At 41.9% G+C, this 15,158-nt stretch overlaps 1 protein-coding gene across 1 annotated transcript in view; it reads left to right on the forward strand.

Moving 5' to 3' along the window:
• Positions 1-15,158, forward strand: part of Marchf3 (membrane associated ring-CH-type finger 3) — a 142,322-nt gene that overhangs the window by 99,632 nt on the left and 27,532 nt on the right. The window contains exons 2-3 of the mRNA XM_026413834.2: positions 7,760-8,003; positions 11,389-11,593. Coding sequence (XP_026269619.1) covers positions 7,816-8,003; positions 11,389-11,593 — 393 coding nt within the window. The 5' untranslated portion in view covers positions 7,760-7,815. The remainder of the gene's footprint in view (positions 1-7,759; positions 8,004-11,388; positions 11,594-15,158) is intronic.

A 15,158-nucleotide genomic window follows, 5' to 3' on the forward strand; every position in this document is an offset into this window, starting at 1 on the left:
GGTTTTTGGTTTTATTTTTTGTTTTTTTCCCCCTTTCTGTAGCTCATCTTTGGTATTTGGATATTCCTCAAGAAAATGCCATTACCCCCACCCAAAACTTCTTTCATGCTCAAAGGGGGCATTTCATCTGCTCACTATGCACTATAAATGTGGCAACAAGCACATAGCAGAAAATAATGAGACAACCAAAAGAGAAATATTTTTTTTTTAATTCATTGGCCCAGCCAGTGTTTCCCTCCTCAGACTCATCAAGCGCCTGATGGACATGTTTATAAAGACTTGGATGGTCATTTTATTTGGAATGACAAACTCTGTGCTCTACATAATGAGGTCAGTGAAGCATCCAGGAAAGAAACGTATAATTTGGAAGCGTGGGTCTGTAAGCACAGCCCTGCCATGGCTATTTAAGTTTAATGAAGCAGCTACTTTGCCGCTACACACTCTCAGTGAATAGCCTCCTTGGTGTGTTTTTGAAAACTTCAATGTTGCTGATAATCATGTCCCAGCAATCTCCTTGGAGAGCCTTTGTGTCCTGTTCTCAAAAGAAATATGCCACTTTTACATGTTAATGGTTTTGAAATTAGTCATTTGTTCTATTTTCACTGGAAAGGAAGGTCACTGTGAATTTCCTGCCTCTCCTCATTTGCTCTGAACAGTCAGGACACTTAGTTCATCAGCCATGCAGTGCACTGTCTGGTTTTAACATTGCCTGAGAATCAAGGAAATGTTCTATCAAAGAGCCTTCCTAGTCTCGGAGATTGTTCTTAAAATTCAAAGTCTGCAAATCTTAACTTGCCTGAGAAAATTCCTGGGCAGGCCATTATCACATTTTTTTCCCCATTTCCATCTCTGACTGCGTTGTTACCTACTCATTGGTTTCATTGGAGGAAGCTGTGCTTCTTGTGTTGCTGTCTCTCTCAGAAAGCAAGGGAACATTGCACAGCTCCTTTCTGAAGCAGATCCACTCATGTGAAGCTAAGGCCAAGCTTCTGAATCCTGGACCAGTGTTAGTGACCCAGAACTCTGTGGGAGCACAAAGACACCCAGCCATTCCACAGCTCTGCGCTGTCATTCCTCCCAAACTTGGAGCATCCCATGGTTTTCCTTGAGTTATCAAGATCTCATCTGGAGAGGTATCAGGTCCACATGGCTCTGTACCCCCAGAAGAGGTCTGGGGGAACACAAGATTGGTAACCTGCATTTTTCCCTTTAAAATATAAAGTAGGATTTGAGATGGCTAGACCCTGTACCACTAGAAATAGTAGTAAGTTCCCAAAAGCATTTTTTGAAGATGTATTTAGTTGGAAGAGTGAATAAATGAATTTGCCTCTTTGCTTTATTGACCAACCCTGGTTGTAGAGACAACAGAGGACCCTTCCAAGACATATTTGGACCTGAGGAGTGTTCATCTTTTTTCTTAAATTGCATTTTATTATGTAAGAACACTTAACATGAGATCTACTCTCCTAACAGAGTTTTTTTTTTCTCTCCTAACAGATTTTTAAATGTATAATAATTATTATTAACTATGGTTACGGTGATCTCTAGGCCTTATTTATCTTGTTAAACTGAAATTCTATGCCTCTTGATTAGTAATTCCTTATTACTTTAGGGGCCATTTCTATAAAACCTTCTTAAAACCTCTGGAATTGGATAGTAAAGTTGAACTTAGAGGGCCTGTCTTGCTCTATACTGTCACTACAAGCATGGGCCTTCTCAGACCACCACCCAGGTGTCTCCTGTGACCAGATTAGTGCCAGCCATCACTCACACATGCTTGTGCTGCCACCTTTAAACCTTTTGGGTAAATTTATACCCAAACAGAGGTACCAGAATAACAGACGTCCCCTTTGTAACTGCAACAAAGAGAATAAAGTTCATTTGGCACTAAAAATACTGTTCTAATACAAGTAGACCTGAAAAAGAAATTGAGAGTGGCTTACACTTTATTTTCTAGTGTATTCATCACATGAAAGATTAGTAAGCTAATGGTGGTATCCTATGCAAGGTTAGTAAAGATGAAGGTAGCTGCTATAAGTATCTCCAACATCATAGAAGTTTTTTTATCATGTGTCTTTATTAAGCTTTTTTAATCTTTATTAATTTCTGGATGCATGAAACCTGTGTTTCAGATCTAGAGGAAATGGGGCTGGAGAGAATGAGAACTGAGTAAATAAGGATGAGAGGATGAGGCTCCCTAGCTAAGAGATGAAGTGGTACAATGTTGGAGTTCAAGTGTGGCACAAAAGGTGCAGTGTGGGATAGGTTGACCACCATGCAGGGAGATGGTTTTAAAAGACAGAAATGAGGGCTGGAGATGTAGCTCAGTTGTAGAGTGTTTGCCCAGCAAGCATGAGGCTTTGGGTTCAATCCCCAGCATCCCAGCCCCTCCCCCCCCCAAAAAAAAAGGACAGAAATGAGATGGCAGCTAGAAAAAGAGCAGGAATCTCAATTAATGTAGTATAAAATACAAACTTATGCATGCATAGCACATTCCAAGTTACAAAGCATGTTCACACATATTATCTTATGCTGTGGTTTGGATGTGTTTGTTCCCCAAGGAATCATGTGTTGGAAACTTGGTCCTCAGGATGGCAATGATGTTGAGGTAGTGAGCCTACAGAAATCTAAGGCAGAAGGATCAAAAGTTCAAGGCCATTCTGGGTGTTATGGTTTGGATATGAGGTATCCCTCAAAAGCTCATGTGTGAGACAATACAAGAAGGCATAGAGGAGAGATGATTGAGTTATGAGAGCCTTAACCCAATCAGTGAATTAATCCCCTGATTCTAACTGAATGGTAACTGAAAATGGGTAGGGTGTGGCTGGAGAAGGTAGGCATTGTGGGCATGCCTTTGGGTGAGTAAAGTCTCTTTCTGCTATCTAATCATCATGTGAGCTACTTCCCTCCACCACACTCTTCCACCATGATGTTCAGCCTTACCTTAAGCCCTGAGGAATGAAGTCAGCTGACTATGGACAGAGACCTCTGAAACCATGAGCCACCAAATAAACTTTTCCTCCTTTAAATTGTTGTTGTCAGGTCTTTTGGTCGCAGCAACAAAAAAGCTACTAAAAAATACATGGCATCTTAGCAAGAACCTATCTCAAAATTTAAAAAGGGCTGGGAATATATCTCAGTGGTAGAGCACTTGCCTAGCATATGCAAGATTCTGGGTTCAATCCTAGTACTGCAAAAAAAAAAAAAAAAAAAAAAAGAGGAGCCTCATGGGAGGGTCATTGGAGGTCCTGCCTTCAGAAGGAATCAGACAAGTTCTCATAGGATTTCAGTTCCTACACGAGTAAGTTATCATAAAAGAGTAAGCCTGACTGACCCCCAAAAGTTCTCTGGCTTCCTTTCTTGCCATGTGATCATTCTCTTTTGCACCTTGATGCCATCTACCATGATGTAATGCAGCTATGGAGGCCCTTGTGAGAGCTGGTACCATGCTGTTGGGATTTTCAGCCTCCAAAACTGAGCCAGATACTTTTCTTTATAAGTTACCTCTTTATAAGTTATTTTGACATAGCAATGGAAAACTGACTAATACATATTGTTTTCGGCTTTACAAGCAACCAGGTGGGATGGCTGAGAAAAGTCTGAGAAGCAGAGTGACTTACCCTGGTGAGTAGTGAACCAGGGTAAAGGTTTGGGGGTTATGCCTCTAAAAGCAGAGCTTTTCCCTTAACTTCATGATCATCATGGAAGTTCAAGGTTGCTGAGGCCCAGGGTCTGCAGAGGTTAGCAGGGCATGCTTTCTCAAGTGCTTTCTTTCCCTTGCCTCCATGTCCTGAGAACATGTCCTCATGATGCCAGCCACATTCCCATGGAAATCACCAGTGGCAGCCTGTTCCAGAAACTAGGCAATTATTAGCTGCAGCCTAGTTAGTCTCTTCCTTTTGTGAAGCCTGTACTCAGTTTTTTGAGGGGTCACAGTTTAACAGACAAGTCTTTAACAATCCTCTGTTCAGGCTTTCATTTGTTTAGCCACTCCCTCTGTTTTCACTGTCTCCCTCTCATCCACCTACTCCCACATTTCCCACTGTTGTGCAGTTGAGTTTGGCCAATGCCAAATCATGTTTTATTCTCAGTCTGAGAAAGAAATTGTACAAGGTGTCAACTTGGCCAACAAAGGACCTGTCCTGCCAGTGTGGTTTGAGGTTTTAAGTTTATCCTGTTTTTTTATCCTGAGGAATCCCAGAGAGAAGTATTCTTGAGTGAACTAGGAGGCTGCTTTCCCACAAGAGCAGTAGTACACTAGTATTGATAAGAAAGCAATAGAAAGGTGCTTGAAATTTTGCAGAAAACTCAATGAAGACCAGTGCTAGACTGCAAACTGACAGCTCAGCTCTTTTTAGCATCCAAGGCAACAGCCTGCTGTTTTCCCAGGTGGCTCTGAATGAGACAGGAATATGTAGTGGCCCATTTGTCACTGCCCCAGGTGCAACATATGCATGCCAATTGGTGCATGCAGCCTGCAGGCCCACTCCTGCCTGCCCCTTGCCTGCATCTCAGTCTCTGGGCTTCCCTTTCACTGAGATCACAGCACAAAGTGTTCCCTTCCCTCTGTCTCCACCTGAGTAGATGACTAAATCTGTTCTCCTGGGATTAGAATCAGCTCATCCATTCTCACTGTGACCAAGTGTGTCAAGTTCTATGTGATCCCTCCCATGTGTTTTAAATTCAAAGCATGGGGGCTGGGGATGTGGCTCAAGCAGTAGTGCGCTCGCCTGGCATGTGTGCGGCCCGGGTTTGATCCTCAGCACCACATACAAACAAAGATGTTGTGTCTGGCGAAAACTAAAAAATAAATATTAAAATTCTCTCTAAAACAAAAAATTTAAAAAAAAAATAAATTCAAAGCATGGTCTTTTAGGACTGTTGGGACTCATTGCTGGCACGCCAGCCTTTGTATCTCAAGGTTACTCTGGTGTGTGGTATACAGCAGACATGCTGGCAAGTTCTTCAGGGAGTGCTGAACTGGAATATCACTTCCTTAGACCCTAAGTTGAGTGAAGACTTAGAGGATCTTGGGTGTAGAATTGCAGACACAGCACAGAAGAGGTGGGGTTTTCTTGGAAGAGAAGGCAAGATAGTGATGTCCTATGTCCCTTTATGCTGAACTCAGTGCCTGGTACCCACCACAAATGGAATAAACTGATCAGTTACTAACAATATCCCTTTTGCCTCTCTGAGAAGTGAAATGAAATATAGCATACATAAGTGACATTACAGATATAAAATTAGCTTAAGAGAAACTCTGCCTCTGGAATATTTAAAGGGCATTTTATTATGAATTTTGGCCACACATTTAAAACTACTTTCTTTGATGAGGATTTAATCTAGGTTACAGGTGAATGAATGTATATGATTAGGGTAGCCTGACTGCTGACAGCCCTGGGTCCCACTGACACACTGGGCACCCCCTCTACCCACTTCCAGTTCCACTGGGAATAGGGAGGGACCACTTGGCCCTCTGAGCCGGAGATATGCAAAACCTGAATATAGACTCTCAGAATGCGCCCAGACATAGTGATTCCATTCGGCAAGAAGGTCAATGTGTCTGCTTTTCCTGCCAACACTCTCTGGCTCTTAATCTATGGCTGCCTTGTGCAGCAAGAGAGCTGTGCCAGGAAGCTACACTTTGTGACTGTGAGGCATTTTGAGAATTTAAAATCATGTCAATGGGGTTTTGTCAGGGTAGGCTGGAGGAGGAGAATTATACACGGTTTTAGAAGAGTGCCATCTTTTAACATCCTTTTGTTTGTTGGCCTGAGAGCTACCATAGTTCATTAAAAAAAAAAAAAAAAGACTCTTTGACCCCAACTACAAATAAAGTTCACCCTTCCGATTCTGCCAAAAATATAAAAAGACATCCACCCAAAAAAGGTACTGTTTATCCAAATGATGGGATTATGGGTGAATTTTATTGTTTTCTTTGTGCTTTTCTGTATTTTCTATATTGCATACTTCTTGAATTTGCAATGTAATATAAAGCAACAAGTCTTATTTTAAAAGCAAAACCCTACTCTATCCCAGCTAACTGATTGTATTTCTCTGGGTGTTCGGTATTGGGTTTGTAAAAATGTCATGGGCAGGGTGACCCTGCCTGTGCCCCTGCAACAGGCCTCAACCAAGACCAGTAGCTACAGTTCTCTCCCCACTTTTTTGCCAGTTCCAAAGGCTGCTGGGCTGGGGCAAACACCCACCCTGAAAGGACTCTGGCAGCAGGGAGGACCAGAAAAGGAAGCTGCTAGAGCTATGCTGGCCAGATACCTCAGCAGCAGCAGGAGGTTTATGTTCATATCCAGTCATCTCCAGAAGTCCAGCCTGCCTGACATGTGCTTGTTGGGAGGGAAACTGTCCACTCAAGTTCATCGCCCTGAGAACATCTAGTTGATGCACATTGTTCTGGAAGTTGGAGAGATCCTGTTTTCTGGACCTGTAGGAATCAAATAAAATGTAATAAGTAGAGACAGATATCTGGGAGGAAACTACCCATGGAGGAATTCCATATATCCCCTTGGGGCTAGGGAGTGGTAGAAGACGAGATTTTTAGTTAGTTAGATTCAGGGCTTTGACCACATAGGCTAGTTATTGACTCAGTCCATCAACCAATCCTGCCACTGTTACTGAGTCCAGGCCACGTGGAGCATGAGGTGAGCAGGCTGGCAGAAAGGGCATGCATAGCCCTGACATTGTGTCATCTCACCTTTGGACACAATTCCATCAGCAAGCTTCTTCGGAAGCCCCCATTTCTTATACATCACATGCTGACCTATTATTGAATGCAGGTGGATTCCTCACCCTGGGGGTCTTAACACTTTGAACTTGAGGTCATGACCCATGCCCTGCACCACACAGTTCAGGAACAGAATTCCTTATAGTTTATATGAGAGAGTCTACTGGGGAGGTAAAGCCCTTATTAAAAATAGATTATTTATAATTGGTGATAAGAGCTCATTCATGACCTTCTTATGTTCTTCCATGTACTTTCTTATGATGATGCATGTACCCCTCAATTTTAGGAAGTACACAAACAGAAAAATCAATGCTAATGCATTTATTTTAACATCCATTTGAAAAAATATAAAATAAGCAAATCATATCATGAGTAACTTTAAGAGATTAAATTTTTAAATGAAGTTAATTTTCAAGTTTTAATTTTATGTAGATATTGAATTATGGGACATGGATTTGACAAAAGTCAGAAAGGTGATACAATAATTGAATGATTTATGTTTGACAAGCAGTGTTCTAGATGTGCTACTTAGCCAAATTTGCTTTTTCCTTTTTTTCTTTCTCTATTTTTAACCCTAGTATCTTAGAATGAAGCTGCCTGGAGATAAATTGCTTACAAGAAAAAATAGTTGCACACAGTTTTAATAATGATTCTAGCAACTTTTAGAGAGTGTCAACAAAGACTTTATTGCTTCTCTGGTAGAGCGAGAGAATTGCTATCTTCTCTTCAAATCTGGGCTTCAGAGCCATCATATGTCACTTCATGGAAAACAGGGTTGCTGAATGTTTGTATACACCACCTTGCTTTTTGTCTTGTTTATAACCATATCCACTTGTGGGCTGTGTGTGTGTACATGTATGCACATGCATGCACACTTGTATTAAAGGGTAATAAGTGCCACATCTGGGATGCCCTGTTATTTATATTAAATAATGACATGATGATGTTGGTGGCCCATAATTCTCCATTTTCTATTAACCACCCTGCCCAAGTAAACTGTTTTCTGATCTCTCTTAGATGGAAATCCTCTATGAATGTGGAAGCCATTAGCAGAGTAATTGCTGTCTGTTGCCATGACAACCAGCCGCTGCAGTCACCTGCCTGAAGTCCTGCCAGACTGCACCAGCTCGGCTGCACCCGTGGTGAAGACTGTGGAGGATTGTGGCAGCCTAGTGAATGGGCAGCCACAGTATGTCATGCAAGTTTCAGCCAAGGACGGACAGCTGCTGTCAACAGTAGTGCGGACTCTTGCCACCCAGAGGTAGTACCACAATTAAAATAAATGAATCTGTAATTGATCTGGAGAACTGTTTATCAGATGGAAAATGCTAAAGGGAATGTAAATAGTGCTCAGGTCTTTGTGTCAGGTGAGAGGAGGTACTAGTTAAAAAAAAAAACAAACAAAAAAGACTACACAAGTTCTGTCATCGCTGTTTCTATAGCAATCAGATATAAAGCAGAGATTCACGTTGTCTAGTGTTTTGCTTAAAGTCACACTTGCAGAGAGCCAGGCAGGAAAGGATCCCACAAGATGCAGGGTTGCTTGTTTACATTTATTATTTTGACATTGCTGTCGTAATTATGCTCTTACTGTCTTCAGAAGCCCTTTGTTAGAATAGAATGAACAAGGCATCTGATTTCAGGTGACTAAGCCAGTCATCGGATTTGTGGGCACAACTTTTGAAATGACATTCCTAGGGTGCATGATGCAGATCAGCACTGCTGGGTGGACACACTATGCAGGCTTACTCTCTGGATGTGGGGACCTCTTCTTTTGTCCCCTCCTTTGCCCCTATGGTCCCCAACCCTTCACATACAATCTGATGTGGAGTGCTATTGTTAAAACCTCCATGGCTGTTTTCCCTATGATGAACCAAAGCAAGGGTGAATGAAAGTTCTGAACAACTCAGAGACTACTTATACAGGCCGGCACTTTGACCCTGGGGGCTATTCTTTTTTTTTTTTTTTTTTTGTAATTTATTTTTTTTATTGGTTGTTCACAACATTACAAAGCTCTTGATATATCATATTTCATACATTAGATTGAAGTGGGTTATGAACTCCCAATTTTACCCCAAATGCAGATTGCAGAATCTCGTCGGTTACACATCCACAATTTTACATAATGCCCTATTAGTAATTGTTGTATTGTTGTATTCTGCTACCTTTCCTTTCCTATCCCCTACTATCCCCCCTCCCCTTCCCTCACATCTTCTCTCTCTACTGGGGGCTATTCTTGTGCTGCTATTGACCAATGGCACATTGGAAGCCGTGGGTTCCCAGGCTGATGGCTGATGGCTGCACCTTGGCTTCTCCAGATTTCTTTCAGAATGGTTAAATTCATAGGCTTTTGACCTATGAATGTCAAGTGTATGTCACCACCAGACTTGCCCACTAATGCCAGTGCTCACACTTCTAACCCTGAAACCTAGGACCAGTTATTCACACTTAACCATTTACCTCAGACAGAGAGATAGGACTGCCCCTCTGTTGCAGGCACAGATCCACAGGACCATATATGTACCTGTAGTAGGACTACTGGTAGCACCACAGCCCTCACACATGGAATCACACCCATGCATGCTATAAATGTCCGAAAACCTTCTATTTAAAATCTATGAAGTTGTCACAAAGCAAAGAAATAGAAACATATTGAATAGACATTTTTTCCACTACTTGGAAAATTTCCAACAATTGATTAAGACTTAGAACAGGATGAAGTGAAGTGAGACTGGATCACTGGGTGTGCACCAGTCACCCTGGCAGCCATCAACCTTGGTTGATCAGGAGGAGCAGGCTACAGGTGAAATGACTGAGACCTGTGAGCCAATGAGTGTGTTTCTGTCCGTCAGGCATCCCTGCTCTCCCTTTATATGGCAACGCAAACAAGAGGGCTGCAGAGCTTTGCATGTACATGGCACAAATTGAATGAAGGAGAACAGGAGGAAAAAGTCAACTCTGATACCTTTCTTCTCCCCCCAGCACAAGTGGGTCTTCCATGCAAGTTGGAGGGAGGTCTTTTTCTTCACTTATTCTCAGAATCATTCCCAGAAGACCTTTGGGAAACAGCACTGTTTCCATGGCTGTTTTCCATTGGATCAAAAATTATATTGAAGAGAATGATGTGGCATAGGCCTTGGTCCTGTCATCTTTGGAGTATGTGGGAGAGACAGGGAATTGAGCAAGGAGGCTGGCTGTAGGGTTATCACATATATGATAATATTTTAAGGGGCTGGGGATGTGGCTCAAGCGGTAGCGCGCTCGCCTGGCATGCGTGCGGCCCGGGTTCGATCCTCCAGCACCACATACAAACAAAGATGTTGTGTACGCCAATAACTAATAAATAAATATTTGAAAAAAAAATATTTTAAAGTCTAAAGTCCAACAAAGCATAGCACAAGCAACATAGGAAGATATGGATGTGGGCTCACTGGTAGAGCACTTGCTTAGCATTTGTGAGGCAGAACTTCAGAGAGAGAGAGAGAGAGAGAGAGAAGAAAACATGGATCAGAGACTTCTCAGAGGACAAAATACCCACTGAGAAGTGAAGCTATCTGACTTTGATCCTTTCACTGGCACTGACTTCATGGTGCAGCCATGTTATTTCATTTGGGCCTGAGTTTTTCCATGAGTGACACTAGCTAACATCAACTAGGCCTTTACTATGTGCTGGTCCCTATTTTAAGTTTCTAATCTGCACTCTTTTCTCATCCTCAAAATCACCACACAGGGAAGGCGTCATTCTTAGTGCCCATTTTAGAGATGAGGAAATGGAAGTACAGGAAGATGAAGTTTCCTGCCCAAAGTGAGCTGGCCATAAGCCCCTGAACTGGGGTCTTAGCCCAGGCAGTTGGGTTGCAGAGCCTACACTGGGGTCAACTAACTGTACTATACTGCCTTCACACACCATGCAGGAATGGTTTTTCCAAAAGTAAAGGCAGCACTCTATGCACAGGCCTCCTTGGTAGGACATACTCATTACTCTATTTCAGTTCAGTGTCTTTGGCATCCCAGAGATCATTTTCCAAAAGCTCAAAGGGCCACCCACCACTCTACTTTGTCCACGTTTCTCTGTGTCGGCTTCAGGGTTTGTTGCCAGCTCACTTTCCTCCTCTTATTCTCCCACATCATTAAAAAGAGAAACAAAAGGAACCTCTGGGTATATAAAAGTGTCCTGGCCAGTTCAAAAGATGTAATTTGTCTAGAAACTACAATTGATATTATTTCAAAACCATTTCTGTTATTTATGGTGAGGAATGATTTTTATTTTTTGATTGGTAGTTTGCCTGAACTTCATCTACGTTCAAGACAAAAATAACATGTTGTTCTGTTGTTCATTTTCACTCATTTTTGGCCCTAGGCCACACCTGGCTTCTTTGATATTGGCCTTTATATTTATATATTTTTATATTTATATACTGGCTAATTTTATATTGGTAAAAGTAGATGGCCTGAGTACCCTGGAGTACCTAAGACCACTGGCCCCATTGCCAAGGTCAAGTATAAAAATCTAAGGGGTCTTAAAGCAAGTATCTGTTTTGAGCAGATGCCACTGGGGAGGGCCCAAACAACACAGAGCTAGAGGCCATCCACATGGCAGTGGGTCACAGCCCAGTGACCAGCAGGTGCCCCTCTTTCTCTTGCAGCCCCTTCAATGACCGGCCAATGTGCAGGATCTGCCATGAGGGCAGCAGCCAAGAAGACTTGCTCTCTCCATGTGAATGTACGGGGACCTTGGGGACAATTCATCGGAGCTGCCTGGAGCACTGGCTGTCGTCCTCAAACACCAGCTACTGTGAACTCTGCCACTTCAGGTTTGCAGTCGAGCGCAAACCCAGGCCGTTAGTGGAGGTCAGTAAGTGGGGCACGTCCTGAAAACTTAGCTCTAATGAGCAAATGATGTCTGCTTTTATGCCTGGATCACAAACCCTGTACAGCTTCACTGAAGCACAGTAATAGCTCTGTGTGAGTGTGTGAGTGTGTGTGTGTGTGTGTGTGTGTGAGAGAGAGAGAGAGAGAGAGAGAGAGAGAGAGAGAGAGAGAGAGAGAGAGAGAGAAAAGCAGACAGGGAGGGACAACTTGTCAGCTCATTCTACTGGGATCCAGCAGTAGAAGGTGACCTCCACAAAAGTGGACCCAAAAATAGAGGAAATTAGTGTAAGGAGAAAGGGAACGTTCAGAGACATGGTCTCCATTTTTCAATACCTATGAAGTGGAACAAACAAATTGAACACCTCTCTGCACACCCTCTGACCAACGTGGAGCAATAGATAAATGGGCATTCAGGTTGCATATCCCAACAGGTCTTCAGGAGAAAATATAGCTGCATTTACAATGGAGTTAGACCCACACTTCCTGGGTTCTATGGCCTTGGGTAAGTTACCATATCCCTTGTATTTGCCATAAGAATGAAAGGAGCTAATATGTATAAAACACTTAATAACTCAGGGCACATATTCAAGTGTTTGAATAAAAATATCCTTCCTGGGATATCATGCATAAGCTTTTTTCAGCTAATAACCTAGTATTGGAATTGCTTTTCTTAAAAGTGATGCTATCAACCCAGCAGCCATTAAAATGATAAGACATTCTTTTCTGTGTTTTTGGAGGCACAGGACTATTCTTGAAGGTCTGATCTGAATTTAATCAGAAAAGTAGAAAAAATATATACTATTTCTGCCCTCCCTCCTACCCCCAAATTCAGGTAGTAAATTAAAGGCTGGATATTAGCAATAATAAATATTTTAGTGCATTGTGAGGCAGAGCTAGCTGAAAGGGGTTAAGACATTGTGTCTGTGATCCAGACGAGCTCATAATATTATTTCAGCAGCTAACCCAGTGAACCCCTGAAATTAGAACTAGAGATCAAGAAGCCATTCTTAGAGACCACTAAATAAGTGTATTGGCACCAAGGCACCTGAAAAGCTCTAGAGAGCTCTGTGTATACATCTCTTGGTTTTGACCTTGAAATTTTAATCAGGATTTGCAACTAGGGCTTGTTTTAGCTATGACTTACTTGCCAAACAGCACAAAATTTATTTGACTTGCCCCAGCAAATGCTGGATCAAATGACCTCTAAATTTAGCCATCTTGCCACTTGACATCCACTTTCAGAAATTCATATTGGTAAATTTTCCATCAGGTATTTGACCCCATGCCAGATTCACTGGGAGTTAACATTTCAGAACCCCTTCTGCAGAGGGGAAATGTAATTGAATAATAATAAACAAATAGGGTGATAATTTCTTAAGCCCAATGGCAAAAGTAAAAAGAAGTCTATTTCTCCTTTCCAGAAGCTTCTTGGAATCTTCCCAATTCGATATTGCAGCCTCTTTAGAGCAGCTGGCTTCCCAGAGTGAGGAAATCCTGCTTTTAAATGGATTGCATCCAGAGGTCTTCTTTACTGGTCCCTCTCCAGTGAAGACTTTTATTTTCACTCGATAAAAATTCCAGTGTATGCCTGTAATCCCAGCAGCTCGAGAAGCTGAGGCAGGAGGATCACGAATTCAAAACCAACCTCAGCAACTTAGTGAGGCCCTAAACAACTCAGCGAGACCCTGTCTCTAAATAAAAAACAAAAAAAGGTGGGATGTGGTTCAGAGGTTAAATGCCCCTGTGTTCAATCCCTGATACAAAAAAAAAAAAAAAAATTCCAGTGTATGTACCCATAAATATGTAACAAATGTGTCAGGTATGCATGTATGCATATGCCTCGATCTTTCTAATAACTTGGTGTCAAATCACCCCCAGTCTCAGAGAGGATAACACCCACACAGAAAGGTTTCTTCAAAGTTACCAATTTCTGGTCCCAAACTGACTCCAGAATGGCAGGCAACTGTCATCAAACAAGGAAATGAGTCAAATGACCTTGAGAAGGTGTGAGGTGCTCTATAAGATTTAGGGCCTTGCCTACAAAAACTTCACCCAAACGGTCACTGTGGTGAAATTTTCATTGCACAAATGGAATGTGACAATTTTCAGAGTTAATGATGATTGAACAAGTTGAAAGTGAAAGGCAAACTTCTCAGGCTGGGGGAGGCTGGCTGTTTGATCATCCCATGGTGAAATGAACTTGCTGTTTGACCACAAGCAATAAAAAGTTGTCTTTGGTTTCTAGGCTGTAGGACAAATGAGAACCAGGTGTGGGCAGATTTTTAAACGACTGACATGACTAATTGACTTTTCCCTTCTTACCAAAGGGCAGGCTTATTTGTAGTGAGCATTGCTTCTCAATATTTTTACCCTGAGATAAACATGCATCTTTTTTTAAAAAGTATATCAGTCAAACCTGCCTATTTGGGTTAAGGATTAGGAGTATCTTTACTTTATTTCTCATTTTTACTCTTTTAATTGCTTTAATCATTACTTTGTTTACCAGCTGTATCTGCCATCTCATTAAAGCAAGAAAATTCCATAACATTTAATTTCAAAATCGATGTGACAATAACAGCTCTTGTTGCTAGAGGAAGCAGTTTTAAAAGTCATTTATAAATTTTATTTGTCAGCATCTAGATGCTAACATTGGTTGGAATTACTTTAACACCTCCAACTCGCACTTTTCAGCAAACCCTTTCAGGCCTCTGTTCACACAGCCCTTGGATCCCCTTTACTTACTTTCCTAAGGCACTCCTTGTCTGTACTCTGCAGCCAGTTGTTGGATGTTCATTTTTAACTGATGAGGAACACAGGGCTGTTGCATATACACAAGCTGCCAAGGTTAGTCTTTTCCCCCCAACACGGTTGAGTTTCTATTCATATGGCCAAACCAATGGACTGGTTTTATAAGAATCTCCATACTGGATATCCCCTCCCCACTTTGCCACTGACCATCTGTGTGACCATCTCTATGACTCGGTTAGTTTCTCTGAGCTTCACTATGGAAGAGGGCAAGCAAGAAGCTTTCCATGACTTTTTCTGGGTCCTATAAGGCTAGAAGTTCTTGTTTTAAAAAAAAAAAAAAAAACTACATTTAGCCAGCACAGTGGCATATGCTTAAAATCCCAGTAATTTCAGAGGCTGAGGCAGGAAGATGGTAAGTTTGAGGCCAGTTTCAGCAACTTTTTGAGACCTGTCTCAAAATAAAAACATGAATAGGGTTGGAGATGTAGCTCAGTGGTAAAGCACCCCTGGGTTCAATCCCAAGTATGCCCCTCAAAAAGAAATCTACACTTTAAATAGGTACCTTGTATGGTATGTAATTTATGTCTCAATAAGTTGATTTTATGTCTGTCTGCTTACCTCTCTACCTACTTACCTACCTTGCCTACTTACTCATATGGCCAGGATGTTTTTAGTCTCTTTTGGTGGTTGCATACAAATTTTATACCCTAAATAGTTTCTTGCTGCAACGTAAGCCGGTAAAACAAGAGCTGGTTTCAACCCAAGAGAGCTACGCTGCAGTCATCTAGTTTAGTCA

Source organism: Urocitellus parryii, chromosome 1, assembly GCF_045843805.1.
Source record: "Urocitellus parryii isolate mUroPar1 chromosome 1, mUroPar1.hap1, whole genome shotgun sequence".
NCBI lineage: Eukaryota > Metazoa > Chordata > Mammalia > Rodentia > Sciuridae > Urocitellus > Urocitellus parryii.